This window comes from Uloborus diversus, chromosome 8, assembly GCF_026930045.1.
Source record: "Uloborus diversus isolate 005 chromosome 8, Udiv.v.3.1, whole genome shotgun sequence".
NCBI classification, from domain to species: Eukaryota; Metazoa; Arthropoda; class Arachnida; order Araneae; family Uloboridae; genus Uloborus; species Uloborus diversus.
In genome coordinates, this window is record NC_072738.1 from 134,838,545 (window position 1) to 134,862,035 (window position 23,491).

Sequence of the window (23,491 nt, forward strand, 5' to 3'; positions counted from 1 at the left end):
CTATCTGTAATACGGTAAAACCTGTAAAGTTGACCACCCTTGTAACTAAAGTTGACCACCTGTCTAAGTTGACTGTTATTTTCAGGCACAGAATTAGATCTATATCATATGGTTCAACCTCTATAGGGTCACACGGGGGAATTTTGGGTTACTCTCTTTCCGGGGTAAATAATGGTCACCAACTTTTTACTGTTAAAAAATGTTTTTGCAAAAAGATTAAATTATGCTAAGTCATCCTTATACATTCAATTTTCCTATACCAAGGTAAAAAACAATGCAACAGTGAAGTAAATATATATATATATATATATATAAGAGAGAAAAAATAGTTTTCACACTTCTTTAAAAACATCTTCAAAAAAGATTGCCTTGGAAAATCATGATTTTTTTTCCAAGATTCGTGTTGGTGAAACAGTGTTGAAGAATTAATTTTGTTGGTGCTGTTTTGTAATAGCAAATGGTCTAGAAGCTTTTCATACCTACATACACTTTTTCTTCTTTTTTTAAAAAAAGTTAACATAAAAGTATGCTGATTTATACCCCAGTTTAGTGGGGTAATTCTGGGCCCCCGGGGTAATTCTGGGTCAGTATATTTTCTGATATTTTTGATGTGTTTCTTATTTATTTCTACGTGAATGATATAAGTATTAACTTCAACTTATCCTTTTCTATGCCAAACTCTCTCTTAAAAAGAAATTTTAATGCTCCAAGTGCAACATTAGATAGTTTATCATCTTCAATTGCTGCTTAAGTATCATGCTCTTTTGGCTAGCAAATCAATTTCAGCTTTGAAAATAATTTATGTCAGCATGCAATTATGGCACACATCAAGATGCAAAATAAACAACAAATTAATGCAAATCACTTAAGTACCAAATAAGGAGACAAATTTGATAGTTATAACAAATCAAACTCGCTTGTCTATCTTGTAACTGCAAGAGAAATCGAATTCACAAATGTAGTCATTGAAAAATACCCTGCTAGCAAAAAAATAAAAGCACCTCAACAAGCTGATATAGACAGCGTTTAAATGCAAAATGAGCTTATTTTGGAATTGTTTATGACAATTACAAAAAGCGGGAAGAATTTGCAATAACACAATTGCAAAATCAATCCTGTTTTAAAAATGTTAAAAGATGGTGCTGTAACCGAATTCATTCTGTTCTTGAAAATCAGATATACTTTGTTGTGTATGATGATAAGCAACAATGGGAACAAACAATGGGAAAGTAACTTCAATTTTGGACCCCAAAAAAAAAAAAAAGCAGAAATGAATTTTCTGGAACAAGGTGTCGGAAATTTTAGTTTGTTCAAGAGAGACATCTCTAGAAGTAATTTGAAATAAGTGCATTTTTTTTTTCAGTCTAGTTAATTGAAATTGAAAAGAAAAACCCTTGCAGTTGATAGAAACATGAATGAGAAAGGTAGCATACAACTATTAAAGAAATTTCTTCATCGAATTGTGGGCTTAGAGCGAAGAGCAATAGCCAATTGTAGTCGACTAGTAAGAGTAACATCGAATTATTTCGATTATAATGTGTTATTTCTTAAACATAAAACTTTTTGTCATTAAAAAGTCTTTTAGTGGGCTAAGAAATGATAATTTAGAATAGTTAGTTACTTTTGACATGGATTACTTTAAACAAAGAGGGTAACCCATATTTTCCCCAAGTGTGACCCATAATTGCCCCGATCCGGGGTAATTCCTGGTCACTCATTTAATTTAAATAAAATAAATAATAATATAATTTGAGGTAAAGGGTTTATTTGAATAATTTCTAAATTGTGTAAGCTTACTCCATGCCAAATTAAATCATTTTATCTTTTATACTTAAGAAAATATTAAGATGTTATGGTATTTTGACCCATAATTGCCCCGTCTGACCCTAAGTTGACCACCTCTTTAAGTTGACCACTAAAGTAGTGCACCTCAAGTGGTCAACTTACACAGATTTCATTGTACACTGCAGAGTGAAGAAACTCAAGTTTTCATAAAAGCCAACATCGGATACGTGTTTCTTACCCTAACACAATTGAATGAAGAAATAATTGGTACTTCTTAATTGGTCTAAAATGTTCTAATTTTTCCATACCTTTTTCATCGCAATGCTAAAAATGTATTTTCAGAATGCCACTTCAGTATCAGTTAGAGTGAGAGTAAACATTCTCGCAGTCAAACAAAATATGGCTCATACTATGACCACAGAATTTTACAACAGGATTTGAACTCATGATGTCAGCCCTCTTTGCAAAATTTCAAACCAGAGTAGAATCGGCACTTGCTTAGCACTAAGAACATAGGTTGACGCAAAAGAAACTTCCCCTTGTACGAATGTGAGTCCTTTCTTTTTCTTTTCTTTCACACACACAGATTGAGGTTTTTGCTATTCCACTAGGGAAGCTTATACCTCTATTAATCCACAATGTTTCCAGGATTTTGTTTTTCCAGGACAGTACAAAGACAACACAATAGATGGCGGTGCCATCTATGGACAGTTCGAGAGACAATTTAGAACCAGGCCAGGAGCCGAATAACTTCCTAGTCTGGCACCCCCAGAGGTATCGTTTCACTTGGAGGACATTGTGACCACGAGCATATTTAACGTAGCCCAGTCACCATTAATGACGACGGTGGGTCTTCGACCAGTGAGGATCGAACCCGAGACCCTCCGGCCCCGAGTCCAATGCCTTACCGATCAGGCTACCACGGCCCCATGTGAGTCCTCTTTTTGTTATTTGTTTCGATACCATGTGTGGAGCCCCAACAAGAAATTCTTTCCCACTGACCACACTCGTAATGAAAAAAACATATTACGCATGTGTTTTGAATCTATCACCAGAATGGACGTAAATACGAGCCTTACCACACGTAAATACGAGCCTTAGCCTCCTCTTTTCTGCGAAAAGCCAGCAATGTGGTTTTCTTAATAGCTGAATTCTATCCGGAGCTAGACATTTGTTGTGCTTATAAAAATTCTCTATTTGGTGCGAGATACTGTTTTTGACACTATAGTGAACATTTTTCAACCACCCTGTCATCACAGTTTAAAACCCTGGACAGCAAAAGGGAGATTATCTTTACGCATTTTGTCAACATCGCCTGTCTGATGTAAACAGAGCTGCATTCTCCCGCCAAACGATCCCCTTATATAAAGTAAATTAAGTAGGTCAGGAAGAGGAGAGAGATTACTGAGCGAAGAGATGGGGAGAGCCGTAAAGGATGAGCTCCCGAAGTTCAAAATTATCTTGTGTAAATTGTTGTAAAAATTTCTGTGAATATTAGATATATTAAACGCCTCTTAAAGACTGCATTCTCTTGTTGTCTGTTACATGAGAGGAGAAAACGCCACACCCTAAAACCGAAACTCGCCAAATTTGGCGACTTTTTATTTCATTTCGACATACTTTAAGGCCTTGTTATATTTCGATAATGGGGGCACGAGGATGAATAATTCATGCGCCCAGAAATGCTTTACTATGCTCTTTCAAATGCTGCTAATTCATTAATTTATTTTTCTTTTAGACACTATAGTGTGGTTTTCTGGTAAGAATATGAACGTGAAAAAGAAGGTTGAAATTAATTGAATCTTTACTTGGAATTTTTTTAGCGTGAAGGAGTAAAGATTTACGTGCTTCTATTTAAAGAGTTGGAGGTTGCGTTGGGAATCAATAGTTCTCATACAGAGAAGAAACTGAAAAATATGCACAAGAATATCAAGGTATGTCCTCCATTGCATATTAATAATGTGGAATACAGAACACTATTCTTGAAATGATGTAGTTATCTAAACATTTATCAATTCGAAACAGCGGCGGCCATTGGAGGGGGCAGCACTCCCCTTTTATGGTTTATTTTTTATTTTATTTTCCAATTTAGAAAAAAGAATTAGGAATTAGGAAAAAAAGCAGAAGTGACTAAATTTTCAAATCATAATTATTTGTTTAACTTTATATATCTGTTTACAAAACATTATTGAGCACAAGCAAAGCAGTAACTTTTAGTTCATGTACTCATTGTTTAGATATTAGTAAATCAATTGTTTTACTTAAATAAGCCACACTTGTTCAATGAAATTATTCCCAAGTGTTTGTGACATCTCAAAATACTTTGGGGGTAAATAATGCAAGTCTGATTCATGTCAAAGTATTTCTTCGGGGAAAGTTATTGTGTACATAATTCATCAAAATCTTAAGGAAAACGTGAGTTAAGCTGTTAGATTTACATCAATCATATGCTCTCAAAACCATCATTAGCAAAATTTTGTACTTTTTTTTTTCTTTCTTTCTTTCTTTCTTTTTTTTCCTTTTTTTTTGCTGCTGCCGCTAAAAATCCTATGGCTTTTTTTTTTTGGCCCCCTCACGTTTTAGTCGTAATCGCCGCCTCTGATTCTAAATGTATTAAAAGTATAAATCTTTCGACCACAATAATTTCTGTTATTAATGTCAAATTTTGATTGTTTAGTTGGGGTTTTTCCATAAATGGGAATTTAACACGGGCATCAAATTTTTGTCGCGATTAATTCTATTTTGATAATCCTATTGCTTAATGGTAATCCTCTGCGAATTGGTATTGTTTGACCCATTGAGAAGAAACTGACCCAGGTCTGAATGAGAGTAGATTCCGCTCTAAGGTCAGACCATTGATGAGATGGAAAGGTGAACATCCAGTTTACAGACGGAAACAGACGCATCTATTAGTTTGCAGGGATGCCAATTTGACTTTTTTAGACCTGCGTTAGCCTCTAGATTTAACAAAGTATCACTGAAATGAATGAAACAGCTCTTCAATTTTTTTCCTTTTCTCCTCCAGTTCAGAATATACTCGTCTTAACGAACTTACCAATGGGGTTGTTTCTGTTAAATTACTCAGCAGAGTTCAGCAATATTCTCATGAATAAGAATTTTATTTTGACTAAAAGTAAAACTGGCAAACATATTAAACATATAACGTAACTAAGAAACACGACATATCAAAAACATGGAATAATCTGTTAAACTGAATCTAGAAGAATGCAGCACGTACAAAACCTAAAGAGTGTTGCCAAACTGAAATGCAGATAAAAACATTGTTTAGAGAAATTATGTAAATGAAAACACAGCTAAAAAAACTTTCAAACAGAAAAGTCTCTCCAATAATTGCTGTGAAGTGAGCGACATTTTCTTTCTCTTTCACAGTAGACGTGAAGGTAATCCTCATATATATATAATAGCCGATGAGCGAGTAACGCGCGTGTTTCAACAATGAAACTCGCACCACGGCATGATAATTTGACTATATGGTTTGGTAATGTGTAACACGCAGGGAAATGCTTTATTGCGACGAGGCTGAACTTTATCTGGTAACTTAATTGTTTTACTTGCAAGACTGTGCCATTTCAGGGGAATGAAGAAGCGAATTAGTGGTCAGCAATGAACGCTATCTACTGGAGTTTAGGGTTCATCCACTGGAGTTAGGGTTACAATTTCAAGTATCAAAATATCACCAAACAGGCAATTGATTCGTTCAAATGTAGAAGCAATTTTCACCCGTCATATCTTGACGGGCGATTTTCTAGTCGCTTAATAACATTGATTACAATCTGTTAAGCAGTGACGTAGCCAGAAAAAAATTCGGAGGTGAATATAAATAGTTTTAGTTCATTTCTATGGTCAAAAAAGGAAAATTTCTGTACTTTGAAAGGGGTTATATCCCAAATCTCTCCCTCTGGATACGTCACAGTTAAAGATTAGTGACACATGCAAAAACGACTTCATTCAAAGCAGCTACAGTTTTATCCAATTAATGCATGGAAACTTCTCCTAACAGGTCTTGCGCCATCCCTGGGCTTCCAAAGGTGTACTTCTCTGGGCCCATCACGAAAAGATCGTTTGCGTGGACCAAACATATGCTTTTGTTGGAGGACTGGACCTGTGTTACGGCCGTTGGGATGATTTTCAACACAGGTATTTATTTCTCATTTCAGCGGTGTTCAGCAAGGGGGAGGGGACATAGGCGGTGGTGCACCAAAAAGGGGGGGGATCAAAAGATGTGTGGGGGCTAATCCGTTCTTCTTTTATATAAAATTGTACTTCATTACCGGATTTTAAATTTGCTAATTAAATAACCTTAAAAAAAATTGAATTCTGAAATTTTGAATTTAAGTTATGTTTTTCGCAATTACGAGCTGCGATAGGACTCTAAATATTGGAGTTATTGTTTCCAGAAACGATCTGTCCCTCCAAGCCAGCCCTTCCTCTTGGGCGGTTACGTTTGTATAGTTGTGTATGTGTATGTGTAGGCTTGTGTGTGTGCATAGACCTGTGTGAATGCACGTTGGCTGTATGTGTGAAAAGGCGTGTGTGTGTGTGTGTGTGTGTGTGCGTGAGTGTGTATGGGTTTGTATGAGCGTGCGTGTGTGTAGGACATAGACGCCGACGACCAGGAGAAGCAGATTCCTGGGGACAGTGCTCAGGACCAGAGGAGCCGCTCTTGCAGAAGACGGTGGGGTTGAAAAAGGAACCGGAACGTCAAGGTCGGTCAAGTGGAAACAATTAGCGATCATGATTGCTCAAAAAAAAAAAAGAATTTGGCGTCGAAATTCGGGACGGGTGGACTCTCCTTTACAATTAAAAGTGCCATTTTTATTAAATAACATGAAAAAATTCCATTTATTTAGAATTTTTAGTTTTTATTTCTGTGAATTAAATTAATCCACCGAGTAAAAAAAGTATTTTTCAATCGATCGTTAATTTTTAACTCTGAAAAAATGAGGGACAAGGCTCCTTTACTTTTGAGTGAGGGAGTAGTTGCCCCTCCTTGCCCCCCTCCCTCCTACGAGCCGCCTATGGAAGGGGAAGTACAAGTTGTTTATTAAGTCTTGCACCAATAAAGTAAATTCATAAAAAAAAAAGAAAAAAAAAACACTTCGGATTAAAACATGATTATTTATTTTTACCCTTATCTCAAAACGTTTTTTTCTTCTCCGCGTAAATACACTTCTACAAGAGCACTTTTCGAAGTTCTGAGAAGATTCAGACGATTTTCAACTTCACTACAGACACTAGCGCAACCAAAATTTTTATCTTCTGGGAGGGAAAGGGTAAAACTTAGGTCATGAGAATACTTTTATGGATATGAACTGCGAAATTAGAATTGGCAAAATGTGTTTAAAACAAATCTCTTTAGGGGAGGATGATTATGAGTTATTTCAGAGGTGTTGTATTTTTACCAATGCTGTGGAGTCGGAATCGGACTGATTTTGGGGTAAAGGAGTCTGAGTCGGAGTCGTTAGAAAACATGCCGACCCCGACTCCGACCTTCATTTTTTCTTCAATTTTCACTGACTCTCCTTGCATTTTTTAAAAAACTGACTACCAATTGGTTCGATTACATGTATAAAAGCCTACTAGTAAGAAAATAACTGTCATTGGCAATCAGCTGGCTTGATTGTATATCGGATTTTCTGTAATAGCTACCTAAGCCGTCCCCTAGTTTGCTTGTTTTTTAAACTTTCTTTAACTTAAGCTTTCGCTTCTTCTCTTTAACTAAATCTTCGTAACTAACTTAATAGCAACTGTCAGCAAACGGTTTTGTTGTCTAACGTTTTCTAAGTAATCACTTTCAAATAAAAATAATAATATATTTTTCACTTCGATCTCAGTTATAAAATTTTATACTTCAGCAATTCGGATCCCATAGCTCAGGAAGAAACTTCTGAGGGTATTCGGTAAATTCGGTGTTGGCACGAAAGCGCAAGTCCAAAAGATCCGATAAAATATATATGTTTTTCTAAATCTAAAGACTATATCAATAAGATTGGTTCTCAGTAAAAAGCATGAAATATAATAAAATAAGCTTATGATTTCTTGGTTACAATACTTAATAATTGCAGTTTATCTTAAAATCTTCATATTAATGTTGATTCTAAAGCAACCAATAAAATTAAAATTAAAAAAAAAAGGAGCGACGAAGACATATATAGGTATAGTAAAAGCTATTTGTTATACAAAACTGTATATCCCCGCGTTTTGTATGAATTTTGCTCTAAACGCACATGTACTCGGCCTAACCCCGCAATATAGTGCCCTATTTTCGTTGAAATTTTTATAAATGATTAATTTAAGATCTCTTGGGGAAATTTTTCAGATTTATATTTTTTACGTTACAGCTTTAAAAATTGAAAGCACACGATTTGATCAATATCAATTTGTTGAACATTTAAGGAGAGCAAGTTAATCCTTTTAATTTTTTTAAAAAATGGTATTTTTAAGTAATATCACTTTTAAAATGGTAACTATTGTAAAATTTGATTTTCAAGTAGAATGTTGTATGATTTACAAAAAAAATACAATGCGAAAATTTTATAAAAAGGAATTAATATTTGAATCTCTGGAGGTTTACCCCCCCCCCCCTCCCCATGAGAAGAGGGAAACTAAAATAGATAAATAAAAAAAAGTTGGAGTCGGAGACGGGCGTTTCAAAATCTGGGAGTCAGAGTCTGAGTCGGCCATTTTCCTTCCGACTCCGCAGCCCTGTTTTTTACAGATAGGAAAGACCTTTCGACCCTGATCGAATCTAAAATGCATTAATTTTTCATTTAATAGTCTTGAAATATCGTGTTATTTTGTCTGAATGATGAAATAAACTGAATAAAAATTAGTAAGGGAAAGCGAGGCTATTTCTATGTCGCATTTTTTACATCACACATAGGTTGAGTGACTTTGGAGCTGCAGAAGATGATCTAAAGGTTTTCAGACACATGTCCATCGTAGCAACTCCTTCTATGGAAAAGCACGTTCATAGGAGGACAAGTTCGCTGCCTTCTGCTAAATCTGAATCTTCTATAGAGACTCAAGTAAGAGAGCTACTTTTACATATACTTTTTATGTGCAGCTGTCCCCGTTTATTCTGCAAGACCTCTATTTTCTCAAGCGTTAGTCCTAGATACATACCTCATTTTGCAAAAATGGTCAAGACAGTTTAAGACATCAAAAGTTTGAACCGTAAACAAAATTTGGTAGACTAGCTTTACAAAGAAAGTCAACCTAGGATCTGAAGGTAGCTCCTCTGTGGTCTCATCTGTGGTCTCATTTACAAGTTTAAGAGTACCTACAATTTATCCGGTCTGATTATTATAATTTCCATACAATACCTTTTTTCTTTGAATAATCAGGAAAAGACTTGTGGCTCAACTTGTGCAAAATATAGGTCTTCAATTAAAATATTCTCATTCGTAACTAATTTTGTTCTTTTCTTTAAATAGCGTTTACAACCAGAAGAGTCTGCTCCGAAGCCTGAACAAAAGACAAAAGGGTTAAGAACAGCTATAAGAAAGTTGCAGGCAAGAAAAGTAAGTTACTCGTGTGTATATGAAATTTCCTCTTCGAATAGGAAAGAAGTAAAAATGAAAGATGCTGACTTCATACTGCTTCCTGCGCATGCGTAATACATATTTTTCGTCGCAGAATCTGTGTTGGAAACGTTTTAAAAGAATCCAATTTTTGTTCGTTATTTGAGCCAGTGAGAATAAAGTAGAAAGATTAACGTAAGTTACAAAACTTCCGATTTCAAAGCACTCTAATTTTTAAACCCTCTTGTCAAAATAGCTTGATATTTCACCAGAATATTCGTAAGGTCATGATAATTTGTTCGGAGAATAGTTCTAAAATGTACCAACAGATGGCACTGTTTGGGTAATTTAAAGGGAAACTCCTGCTGCAGGGATTCGTTAAACACGGAAATGTTGTTCGCCGAAAGGAAAGAATTCATTCTAAGAGTTAATAAAAACTTCAATGAACAAAATTGCATGTTTTTTTAGAAAACTGATTGTGTCAAAGGAAAAAGAGGAGTTTTTCGAAACAAACACTTATTAGAAGATTATTGCATAAGTTGTTCAATCCGCCTTGTTTCGCTACTATAGTTGGGACAAACCTAACCTGACATGCTGACAGCATGTAAACAACCTTTACTTTGCTAGAGACCATGCAAAAATTTGAAGACTGCTGATAGGCTACCACGAAAAAACGTCATCGATATCCTCTAGTGCTTACTTTGCATTGTCTAATTCTAAATAGTGTTTCATTTTAAAATAAGATCTTCCAGACAGTATTCGAGGGAAGAGGGGTATCAAAAACCTTCAAACTTGAATTCAGAATTTCTGAGAAACGAAATTTGTTCACGTGCGCTGGATGTGGAAAAAAAAACATGGCCGACGTAATCTTCTGGCCTTTCAGGAGTCCCCAAAATATTACAAGGTCCCTAGCTGAGTAAAGGTTGTTTATATGCAACCTGGCAGTATTGTGAAGGCTATGCAGATCCTAATCAAAGCATTACGACGCTTTCAGGTTAGGTTTGCCTCAACTATATTTATTTGTACCTTCTTCAACGAAAATGTAGCGTCACAACTGTGATTTGCGTGCATCTGAACTCGGATGTTGCTTTATTTAGTTTATGGTTTTAAAAGGATGGAAAAGTGATCCGTGCTATTGATCACGTGATGCTGCATTTGTGATGTGCTCCTTATTTTTCAGGTGTTTGAAGGAATCAAAAAACAATTATCAATGGAGGACTTTGAACCCTCGGCTGCAGACCAAGTGGAATTGCCTAGGTACGTGCTAATTGCTTACATACAGTCTGAGCCAGAACAAGAAGGCATATGTACGTTTAGTGTTAGAAAACATCTAATCAAGCAAGAATATATTTGAACATAATGGTCGCAAACGCAGTGCTGACGCGCTACATGCACACAAAGCCAGAAACTGACGGATGCGAAAGAAATCTCAAATTTATAACACAAAAACGATTTTACACAACATTTTAGGTTTTAACACTAGAAATACGGAAGGGGTCATTTCGACCCCAAGCAAACTTTTTTTACTAACTACTTCTCTGTATTTTTACAAAAAAGCTTAATTCTTCCGTGACTTTTCCTAAATAATCGTGTTTGTAATAACATAAAGTTTTTAAGAAGATAGTATTTTTTTTAAAACCAAACTAAAGGATGGTACCTAAATTGTAGGCAGGTGTCATTTTGACCCTTTTGAGACAAAAAGAGATGAAAATATATTTACTGGTGCTGAAACAGAGCATCAATTCAAAAATGCTACTTTGAACATAACATTGAAAGAATTTGAAGAAGTCATAATGTTTTTGTACGTAAAAGGGAACTTTAGACGCTACTTTCTGAAATGCAACTGAAACAGCGCTGGTTATTTTAAGGGTATTTTGCACTTTTTAAAAATAATTTATTATACATTTATAAAACCTTTACATACTTTAAATAAACTGCATTTATTATAAATATGTTTATTTTAAATTAATTTTTGCAAATATATATCATTACGTGGGAACTATGCAGATTTCTTCTCAGGGGTCAAAATGACCCTTGCCACAAAGAGCGCCCATGTAGGGGGGCAAGGGGGGGCGAGCCCCCCCCCCCCCCCCGGAAATTAAAACTTCCTTGCTTGTAGTACTTTCTTCTTTGCAAAAATATAAAAATATTTCTTCACCAGCCATTAATGAATAAATAATTAAAAATGTCAAATTTTAATGATTCTAATCTGTCCTGAAATCTGCCTCCATGGGGAAAATATCCTGCTAAACTATGGTTAAAATTTCTGAGCCCCCCCTTACAATTAATTACCCATGCCTTGCCATAATTCTAGGTATACGAAGAACACCGTAATTCTAGCGTTAAGAAAGATGTAAAGAGTTTCCGTTGAAATTTGAGGGTCGTCGCATCGACAACACAGCAATTGGTGAAAGTTTGTCAGAATAGTGCTCCGTAACGACGGTCGATGCGTTGTCGTTGAGACACGTTTATGACGCAAAATACAACATTTGCTTTAAACCTTTCTTAAAAAGTGAAATGTTGCATAAAATTGTTCTTGTGTAATGAATTTGAGATTGGTTTCGTATCTAGATATGTAAAACTTCCGTAAATTATGAGCGGTAGGGATAAAAAGGTTTTTTTCCTAGAAAAAATGGAGATATAGATTTTTGCGAGATAAAATGTATTTAATAGCTATATATATTTTCTTAGAAAACACAAAAAATGATAAAGCTATAAAAGATGTATTCAATCCATGTTATTTTTTTTAAACTTAAATTTACATTCAACTTTTACGATTTAAAAAAAAAATAGGCAGTAGCTTTTTTTTGCTCAGAACACTAAAAATTATCTAAATTAGTTAAATCAGGATTTTTTTTTTCGACCGAAATTTACTTTTTCCCTTTACAAAGCGTGAGATTCTTATCGAAAGTTTTTTTTTTTTTATTTTTTACATACAATTATGGATCCGTGGATAATTAGAACCGTGGACTACAATACTATTTCATAAAATGTTTAATTTTGCAGCTCTTGTCCCGTCCAGATTGCGGACCAACAGCGTGTCCTCCAAGAAATGACATTAAAAGTACTTGGAATAGATCACAAATTCCGTTTATGGATCGGCAAAGACTACGCCAACTTCATAAGCAGAGATTTTGAAAACCTTCACGAAGCTTATTCAGGTAAGATTACATTCGAATTGCGCTTTTTCTCCCCAGAGCATGAGCACATGTGCTGAAAAAAAAAATATCGATTGTGCACCAGTTGGCTTTGTGGTTAAATGACTTATGAGCGACAATATTTAAAAAATGTCAGAAATTTTAATAATTGAAGAATTTTGGTCAATGCAAATTCTAAGTGGTATCGCAGATGGAGTAGATCACAATAGTCTGTCAACTTAAGATAAAACTAAAAAATGTTTAAGTTAATAATTAATTTGGTTTCTGAAATTTTTTTTCAACTTATGTTTTTCACAATCACGAGTTGCGACAAGACTACTTATTGGTCACTACCCTACTCACTTGTTTCTAGAAACGGCTCTTGTCCCTCCTCTTAGGCGGTTACGTGTGTACAGTTGTGTATGTGTATGTGTAGGCTTGTGTGTGTGCGTAGACCTGTGTGTATGAACGTTGGCGTGTTGTATGTGTGTAAAGGTGTGTGTGTATGTGTATGAGCGTGCGTGTGTGTAGGATATGGACGACTAGGAGAAGCGGCTGCCGGGAGGAGTTGCGTCTGTAGAGGACGGTGGGGTTGAAAAAGGAACTAAACATCAAGGACGGTCAAGTGAAAACAATTAGCAATCGTGATTGCTCAAAAAAAAAAAAAAAAAATCATAATGCTTCTTAACATCCTTAAAAAGCAGAGGGAGGCTTGCTCAAGGACGCATCCAGAAATTTCCAAAGAGGGGGCGATTTATTTTTTTACTTGCCTCTTACTAAGTATCTAATTTACACGTGCATGAGGTTGCAACACCATTTTTATTTGAAACAACTAAAATTTAGAGGTTTAGCCTAAAAGGGGTCCTGGCCCCGTAAGAGGGTCCCGGATCTGTTCTCTTCCTTTTCCGTTACCAAAAGTATTCCAAAATTGCCGTTTTTATAACTTCAATATCGTAATAATTGCAGGAGAATATTTCGGAACCCCCTTTCCTTAACATCCTAAAAGTCGTCTAAAGTTGAGTTTTTTTTTTTTTTTTTTTTTTTTTGGAACGTCAGTTCCGAAAAATTTCCTAATCCTCATTCCTTTTCCTAACACTACGTAAAATGGTCTACAATAGCTACTTTATGACTTAAATTTCGCAAATAATCCGAGGGAAGGCCAACAAACCTCTCCTCCTTAAGACATCACCAAAAATCTTCTGAAATTGCCTTTTTGAAACTTTAATTTCGAAAAGATTCCGTGAGAGAGTTTCGAACCCCAATCGTTCCTTAACACCATCAAAAATAACTTACACTTATGTTTTTAGCATTTCAATTCCGAAACAGTGCAGAGATACCCATCACCCCTTCCTAGCATCCGTCCTAAGCTTGCGTAAGACTAAGACCACTCATTTACCCAGTGTCACCTCACTTAATTTTAAAAATATCATTGTTTTGTTGTTTATTTGGATGAATGTCAACACCCATTACTATTTCGACCAAGCGCGGATCCAAAGGAGGTCATGAGCACCCTCGCCCCCCATGGAAGGGGATCCTGTTAAAAGACAAATACAACCGAAAGCTTCATGTCGTAGACATGTTTTTCGAAAGATTCCTATTTTTAAACAAATATTACACCTTGACGATATTACACCCTTCAGATAATAACCACAATGGCTCTCTCCAAAATCAAAAAGTGGCGCCGCCCTTGATTTCGACAGCCGTTTTAAAATCTAGGAGGCGACCGCAGTGGTGCTCAATAAAGAGATGTTATCCTTACCTGGAAACTATCCGATAGTGAAAAAATGAAAAAAAAAAAAAAAAGAAAGAAAAGAAAATTAATTTGAATTCTGAAATTTTGAATCCAAATTATGTTTTTCGCAATCACGAACTGAGACAGGACCCTACTCATTGGAGTTATTGTTTCTAGAAACGGCTCCTGTCCCCCTCAAGTCTGCCTCTCCTCCTGGGTGGTTACTTGTGCATAGTTGTGTGTGTGTGCGTAGACCTGTGTGTATGTACGTAGGCGTGTGTGAGTGTATGTGTATGAAGTCGTGTGTGTGTGTGTGTGTGTGTGAACGTGCGTGTGTGTAGGACATGGACGCCTCCGACCAGGAGAAGCGGATAGCTCAAAACCGGAGCAGCCGCGCCGCCAGCAGAGGACGGTTGACGGTGGTGCTGCAAAGGCTTCTGGTCCAATTTGAAAAAGGCACGGACACCAAAAACGGTCAAATGAGAACAATAAGCAATCGTGATTGCTCAAAAAAGTAGCAATTAAAAGAGTTTAGTAAAACATGGTTCTCAATGCATCAATTATTTGCCCTCGTGCCCCATTACTTAAATATGAGATCTTAAAGTCATCTGAAATTTTAAGAAATTTACAGAAATTTCGCGAGTTTTGGTGAGCAATTGAAGACATCTTTCATCCAAAAGCTCACATCTTTGAATTGAAAAGGGGGTTCCTGGAAACCAAACAAGTGTGATAAATAAATACCTTTGTGCTGAATAGTAAAGTCAGACCAAACAACGTAAGTAGAAGCACAAATTTGTGCTTCTACTTACGTTGTTTGGTCTGACTTTACAAACAAGTGTATTCAGTAATCTGTTTATTTGATTTTAAAACTTTGGATACTTCCTATTATTACTCGGCACAAAGATATTTATATATTTCCTATCTTTCGCTTGCTTTACAGATAAATGTCCTGCATAGCCCTGGTGGCCTGATCGGTAAGGCGTCGGACTCGTGACCCGGGTTTGATTCTAGTCGGATCGAAGATCCACCGTCTTCATTAATGGTGACTCGGGGACGTTAAATATGTTCGTGATCACAAAGTCCTCCAAGTGAAACGATACCTCTGGGGGTGCTGGATCAGAGATTGCTCGGTTTCTGGTCTGAATCAAAACAATAGAGCTTTCTTTGTGGTCCCATTCAATTGGTTAAATCCAGGGACGGATACAAGGGAGGGGCGATGGGGGCGACCGCCCCTCCCTTGAGGGACTCTCTCCACCGGTAATTTTTCAACAATAAAATTAAAAAAATGAAAATTTAGACGAGTTTAATTGATGTTGGGAGAAGGGATATTTGGGTTTGGGACCGTATCTCGGAACTGTTTCGGAATTAAAGTACAAAACCATTGTGATTAATAATTTTAAATCAGTATATATAGTAAAAAGTAAGTAATAGAAATCAATCACCCCTCCCTTGAAAAATTCCTGGATCCGTCCTTGGTTAAACCACAAATAGTGGTAGATGCGGGGGACCCTGGAGTGAAAAAATGGATGTTCTGCTACGTGCAGAGTGAAATATCTGGTACTTTCAATGTCTAGCCAAATCTTTGAATTTGGCGATTTTTGTAAAATTTTGGAAGACCTTAAGACCTTATATTTTGATAACGGGTGCAAGAGGCGTCAAAGAAATATCTCGGATCTTTCGATTGCTACCTATTTTAATTTTTTTCATTGTTACATTGTTCTTGTTGTTCCTTGATCAGACTGCTGTTCTCTGGTCAGTATTTTTTACTTTTCATTTCAGACAATATTGATCGCGGAAAGACTCCTCGTATGCCCTGGCATGATGTTGGTATGTTTCTGCAGGGAAGGGCTGCCAGAGATGTTGCAAGGCATTTTATACTCAGATGGAACCACTCTAAGGTAGGGAACTCTCATTTTCGTAGAATTGGTTTGTTATTAGGGGCCATTCATTAATTACGTAAGGGAGGTTTTTGGCAATTTTGAGCCCCCCCCCCCTCATTCCGTGTAAGGGTACGTAAGATTCCCTCCCCCCTTCCATTCTTACGTAACATTCCATTTTGTTTTTCAAAATGATAAAATAACGAATCTTACATCACTGGAATCGTTATTAAACAGTTTCTAAAAACCTTTTCATGTGAAGAAATATTTACTAAGAAGATGGAATGTAGACTAAATGTTTTTTCGACATTTTTTTTTTTTTTTTTGAAAATGATGCGATATTAATTCAAAATAAAACATGCCATACAGAGTGCGATTCTTTTATTATATTTTACACCATTCATTCTTAGTAAAACAAACGAAAAACAGCTCAGCCTGATACGTGTTTTACTTTAGATGCAAATGAAATCTGATCCGTTCCAAATCACATTACCGCGCGATTTCTAATATAAACTATCGACTTGGAAAATCTTACGTAAGAATACGTTTGACACCCAACCCCCAAGAGATTTTTCCAACCCCCCCTCCCTCTCGGGACCCTTATGTAATTAATGAATGGCCCCTTATGACTAGTATCGCATGTGGTAAGGCATGATGTTAAACTTATTCTTCCTAAAATCTTCGTCTTCAGCGTAGCTTATACTTTGGGAATAAACATATCATTATAACAGTGGCTACTTTTTCAGGGGTTTTTTTTTTTTTTTTTTTTTTTTTTTTTTTGAGCAATCACGATTGCTTATTGCTTTTATTTTGACCGTCCTTGATGTTTTGGTTCCTTTTTCAGCTCGGACCAGGGACACCAGCACCACCGCCCACCGCCCTCTGCAGGCGCGGCTCCGAGCACTGCCTCCTGGAATCCGTTTCTCCTGGTCGATGGCATCCATGTTCTACACACACACATCGCTCATACACACACACACACACACACACACAAGCTCATATGCACACACGCTCGTGCACACAAGCCTTTACACACACGCCTACGTGCATACACACAGGTCTACGCACACACACAAGCCTATACATGCACGCACGTGTGCCTAAACATACACACACGCCTGCACACACACACACACAACTATACACACGTAACCGCCCAGGAGGAGGGGTTGGCTTGGGGGGACCGGAGTTGTTTCTAGAAACAATAGCCCCTAATGAGTAGGACCCTGTCGCAGCTCGTGATTGGGAAAAACATAATTTGAATTCAAAATTTCAGAATTCAAATTAATTTTGATTTTTTTTTAAATTTTTGAATCATTCCTCGATTTGAATGTTGACCACACCTATGGTTTCTGATCCACACTCTGTTCGCGGAATACATTGACCAGTAGACAAAAAGGACTCCAGAAGGTTTGCCGCTATGTCACTTTGGAGATTTTATCAATGAAAAAAAAAGGTAACCAATAGGATTCGAATTGGTCGTCTGCTTGGCACCAATTTGTTCTTGTACAAGCCAAGCACGTGATTAAGGTCACCAATTGCTTTGCCAACATTTAATTTTTAAATAATGTTTTTAAATGTAAAAGATTTCTAAAACAAGATGTTTAGTCATGTGACGTCACAAGTGAAGATAACCATCTTGAATCGGAGCGCGTGGTTGTCTTTTTTTGGCGAGATATCGCCTTTCGGTATTTTTTCACTGCGAGCATATTAGCGAAACGAGAATAAAATATTCAGGAGGCGAAGTTTGACTATGTCCTGAAACTATGTTCTGGTAACCCTAGCGACTTGTTCCCATGTGACGTCAGCAGCGAAAATGAAAAGAGCGACTGAACGTCCTTTAAGATTGTTTTTTAAGAGAGAAAATAAGTCATAGTTCAGAAAAAAATAAGTAAGTCACCCCATGTTTTCTACCATGCTCTTTCAGAAAAAAATATTTTTAAAAAATGGGAAACAAATCAATTTCTACATTACTTATTACAAACTTTTGTTTTGTAATGTTATCAAATGAAACGGAAATTGACTAATACAACGCAGTTTTTTTTCTCATTTAGGCAGACATAATGCCAGACGATACCTCCATTCCTCTTCTAATGCCTAAAGCTTATGAAAATTTCGACGATGATGTTCCATCCATACTGAAAGACACCGCTGGAAGAATCTACAGAACAGAATGCCAGGTTCTTTCTTTGAAACCGTCTCCTCCTCATATACATAATAGCGCGAATGATCAAGTAACGCTGACATCATCAACAATGAAACTCGCGCCACGGCATGATAATTGGATAATGTGTTTTAGTAATGTTTAACCTGCAGGGAAGGACTATTGTGACGAGGCTGAACTGGATCCGGTAACATAACTGTTTTACTGGTAAGACTGTCATTTCAGGGGAATAAAGAAACGAAAAAGTGGTCAACAATGAACGCTATCTACTGGAGTTTAGGATTAATTTTCGGATTAATCCACTGGAGTTAGGGTTACAATTTCAACTATCAAAATATCACCAAACAGGCAGTTGCTTCGTTCAGTTCAGAAAAATGTAGAAGCAATTTTTACCCTGTCATACCATGACGGGCGATTTTCTAGTTAGCAATTAAAAAGAAATACCAATTCAATCGTTTATGGCTAGTCCTTTGTTTGACTCTTTCCTAAGGTCTTTTTATGATTTTCTGCCCCCCCCCCCTCCTGTTAAACTTTTGACTATGAAACTGAATTTGAGAGAGAAAAATTGCTGGAGAAATTTGTATTTTCAATACGAAAAAAGAACAAACCATGTACGACGTTTTTTAATTTTGTTTATCAATATCAATTATCTCCGCCAACGAATAAATTTTTTTTCACATATTCTCCATTTACTTGTGTGTTCTGCACCATTTTGCACCACACCGTGTGATTTGGAAAAATCACCAAATTTTTGTGATCTATGGTATCGAAATAGTGTCAAATAGTAAAATTATTTAGTCATATCATTTGGCGCAAAGCCATGAAGCAGTTTGATTTGGACATGTCAAAGCAGGACATAGACGCACCTTTTTCTTTTCTTTCTTTTTTTTTTTACCCTTGTGTCTGTTGATTTCTTCTCTGTTAGACACAATTTCATTTTCAGATTTTTGTTTCCCAGCTTCAATTTGCAAAACATATTTTACTGGTGTATCTGTTAAAGTGGTGCTGACCTACTGTTTCCGCTTGCGGACCGTCTTCACTTCTGCACTAGCCTGCAGCGTTGGAGAAAAACCTACATTCGAATAATACATTATTTATTATTATTATCACTGTTGTAATTATTATTATTATTTATTCAATCATACACATTAACGATAAATTAAATCATAGAATGAAAGACATCAGAATTATTATTACTATCGTCATCCAACTACAGTACTTTATATGAATTAAATCATGCAATAAAACAGATCAGAGATAAGACTTACCACCACTAGCATTTTTCATCTTACTGCAGAATCTCTCTAGTGTCATGAAATTCATCAGCTACCTTTCGTAATGAACTACCTGCAATTACTTCTTTAGCCACATCCAGGTATGATTCTTTAGGTGTTTTGCTTCTGTCCGTCTTTTTTTTATAGTCCCCCGCCATATCACATTTAAAAAGAAAACATAATATTAAATTGAAACTTGCATGGGAGCAAGTTGTTACTTGTAACAACTAACTCCAACAAAATTGTAACAACTTGCCTCATACGATGCCACTTCAGTTCTTGGCACATATTACTGGTATTTTATCTTTGTACAAAACTTTTAAGTATATTAGCACTTACCTGAAAATGTAGGCTTTCACGTGGTATAGAAAAAAAAAACTCGTTATCTGCAACGCCTTCGTCACAAGTAGAAAAATAACAGCGGAAAGAAAAATTACTTCCAGACTCAAAAAACCGTTTTCCTTGAACACTCTCCATGCTACTGACTGCAGGCACTCCAGTGATTGTCAAGGAATGCAGATGGGTGAGTGCTATCATCTATTTTCGATTCCGAGTCACAACTGACTACAACTGTATTTATGTCGAGGACTGCATACTAAGTGCCTTGCCTCCATTATTTTTTATACCGATGGATGGCAGCACCATCACCGGATCGAACAGTTAATGAGAATTTAGAACTAGACCAGGAGCTAATAGCTACCTGGTGCTAGCACCCCCAGAGGTATCGTTTCACTTGGAGGACATTGAGACCACGAGCATATTTAACGTCGCCCAGTCCCCTTTAATGACGACGGTGGATCTTCGAGCATCGAGGTTCGAACTCAGGACCCTCCGGCCCCGAGTCCGACACTCTACCGATCGGGCTACCACGGCCCCCACTATCATTTACTGAAAGGAAAGTCAGTTTCTCCCGGCGGTTATTTTTAAATTCAAACGTAACAACTAACCCCGGTCTCCCGTACTTTTATACTGAACAGGGAAATGTCATGAATATTTAAATTAAATGTTGTTTTTCAGGTTTTAAGAAGCTTGAGTTTTTGGTCCGGGCATATCACGGAGACTGAATGCTCTATCCACAATGCCTATATCGACCTAATTCGTAATGCAAAACATTTTATTTACATTGAGGTAAGACAACTACGCTGGTATTGTGATGAAGTATTTAAAGCGATTCCTTTCCAAACATTTTAAAATATTTCTTCCATTTGAATTGTTTAGTGGTGTAGACATTTGTACAAATATCCTATATTTCAAGTTCATTTAAGGAAATATTATGTTATGCTCCCCTTCCCGTAGAAACTAGAGTTTCAGTAAACAGCTTATTAAATTGAGGAAAATAATAAAATCCCACTCCAATCCAAAGACAAACTTCATAGAAAAGCGTTTTACAAAACTACACTCATTCATTCATTCATTCATTCACACACACAGATTGAGGTTTCTGCTATTCCACTAGGGAAGCTTATACCTCTATTAATCCACAATGTTTCCAGGATTTTGTTTTTCCAGGACAGCACAAAGACAACACAATAGATGGTGGAGCCATCTATGGACAGTTCGAGAGACAATTTAGAACCAGGCCAGGAGCCGAATAACTTCCTAGTCTGGCACAGCCAGAGGTATCGTTTCACTTGGAGGACATTGTGACCACGAGCATATTTGACGTCGCCCAGTCACCATTAATGACGACGGTGGGTCTTTGACCAGTGAGGATCGAACCCGAGACCCTCCGGTCCCGAGTCCAATGCCTTACCGATCAGGCTACCACGGCCCTCAACTACACTCAGGAAAATTGAAAATAGCGTCCCAAGAAAGAAGAAAGGACAATTGTGAAATTTTGCATTTCAGAAGAGTGACGTCTGATATGCAAATGATCCAAGTTTGGTGTCAATGCGCATGACCGTTTACATTACAGTATCGGTGAAATCGGAAAAAAGGTGTTATACAAACCAGTGCATAATTTAAGATTTGTAAATGTTACGATTACAGCCGGATTTTCGGAGAACCTTAATGAGTAAATTATGCCACGTAGACGAATTAGAAAACATTTCTCACAGTTAAACGAGTTTGAGAGAGGTTTGATCATCGCCATGAAAATTGCGGGCTGATCGATGAGCCATGTTGCTGCCCAGGTGTTCCGTTAAAAACTGTTAGAGGCAGTGGACACGAGATGGTACCCACGTGCAAAAAAAAGAAAGAAAAATTAATTTGAATTTTGACATCTTGAATTCAAATTATGTTTTTCGCAATCACGAGTGTGTGGGGGGGGGATGTATGTTTGTGTGTGGGGTATGTGTGTCTGTGTGTAGAGGCTATATGTGTGTAGGCATGTGTGTTTGTGTCTGTGTGCTGGCATGAATGTGTGGGTAGTTGTTTGTATGAGTGTGTGTATGTGTTTGTGTGTGTGTGCATGTGTAGGTGTGTGTATGTATTTGTGTGTGTGTATGTGTAGGTGTCTGTATGTATTTGTGTGTGTGTATGAGTTTGTGTAGGTGTATGTGTTTGTGTGTATATGTGTGTAGTTGTGTATGTATGCGCGTGTGTGTAGGACATGAATGCAACCTGGAGACGGCTTTCGGTAGAGGAGCAGCATCGTGAGGAGCCGGTCGACGGTGATGGTGCGGAGGGTGGCGGTGGGAAAATAAAATGATAGGACGCCAAAAACAGTCAAATGAAAGCAATAAGCAATCGTGATTGCTCAAAAAAAAAAAAAAATACAGTGTGGAGCGACCGGGAAGACCACGAGGAGACAGGATAGAAGGATCGTGCGGCAAGCGCTCGTGGATCCACAGTGACTCGTTTCACCATACAAGCAGACGCAGGGGTAGCAGTTGTTCCCCGAACCATTTCTAAACGTCTTGCGGAAGTAAATCTGCCTGGCAACTCCGTCTGCAATGGTGCGAGATGGGATGTCACTGACTGACAAAAGGTGATGCTCAGTGACGAATCCTGATTCGTTTATGTTTGGTTAGTTGTAGGCTTAGATGTTATCCCTGTGCGGATGTGGAGACGCCCTGGAGAAAGGCACCAGTCCACCCATTCTATCGCACGACACACTACCCGCACAGTGGGCAAAGTGGTCTGGGAGGCTATAGCCTATGATAGCCGCTCTACTCTAGTTGTGGTACGTGGAACCTTAATGGGCCAGTGTTATGTTAATGACATTCTGAAACCTCATCCAGGACCGTTCCCAAATGGCCCTCCATGAGCAGTTTTACAGCAAGATAATGCTCACCCGCATACAGCTAGAGTTGCTCAAGACTTCTTACGTCCTTTTGAGACTCTTTCATCACCAGCCCGCTCCGCCGACTTGTCCCCTATAGAGCATGTATGGGATCAGCTGAAACGCCAGATGTCGCCGTGCTACTCTGTGCAATATTTAGAAATGGCTGTTCAAAATTCGGGGTTCATCTGCCTCAGAACAACATCAGACGTTAAATTAGCTCAATGTCGAACCGCATTGCGTCATGTATTGCAGCAAAAAGGGGTTTAACGTGCTACTGAATTAGCACTGTATTTATCTCATTTCTTAGCCTGTATTTGTTTAATTGTCTTGATTTTGAGATCAAGTGTATATCTTATCTGTATTATTCCGTATACTAAATTTCACTTCAATCCAAAGCTTCCCTCTTGGGGCGCAATTTTCAATGTTCCCGAGTGTATTTTTGAAGAAACGTATCAAAGAGCACCCCACCCGTAGGCAGTGATGTTCCCATTAATTTTTCTGAGGGTATACTCCCAGTAATCCATTATGCGCAATATGTGTATGCGGTCATATACATAATATGTTCAGAAATTCTTGAGGTTATAACCCAGGGGTGATAAAGTTCCGGGTTTTCCAGGGAGAAGAAAAAAAAATGGTAAAATTAAAGTTTCTTTTTTCCCTTATGTTTCGAAAGTTGACTTCAATTAACTACCTCTGTAACGATTAATAACTGCTCTTTATGTGCAGCTATAAGGGTCCCTTGGTAAAAATTG

The 23,491-nt window shown here is 37.3% G+C and overlaps 1 protein-coding gene across 1 annotated transcript in view; it reads left to right on the forward strand.

Moving 5' to 3' along the window:
• LOC129228613 (phospholipase D2-like) overlaps window positions 1-23,491 on the forward strand; it is a 73,885-nt gene that overhangs the window by 33,509 nt on the left and 16,885 nt on the right. Inside the window, exons 6-13 of the mRNA XM_054863294.1 lie at window positions 3,609-3,719; window positions 5,807-5,943; window positions 8,690-8,834; window positions 10,510-10,586; window positions 12,336-12,490; window positions 15,978-16,115; window positions 18,146-18,255; window positions 20,531-20,641. Of these exons, the coding sequence (XP_054719269.1) occupies window positions 3,609-3,719; window positions 5,807-5,943; window positions 8,690-8,834; window positions 10,510-10,586; window positions 12,336-12,490; window positions 15,978-16,115; window positions 18,146-18,255; window positions 20,531-20,641 (984 nt within the window). The remainder of the gene's footprint in view (window positions 1-3,608; window positions 3,720-5,806; window positions 5,944-8,689; window positions 8,835-10,509; window positions 10,587-12,335; window positions 12,491-15,977; window positions 16,116-18,145; window positions 18,256-20,530; window positions 20,642-23,491) is intronic.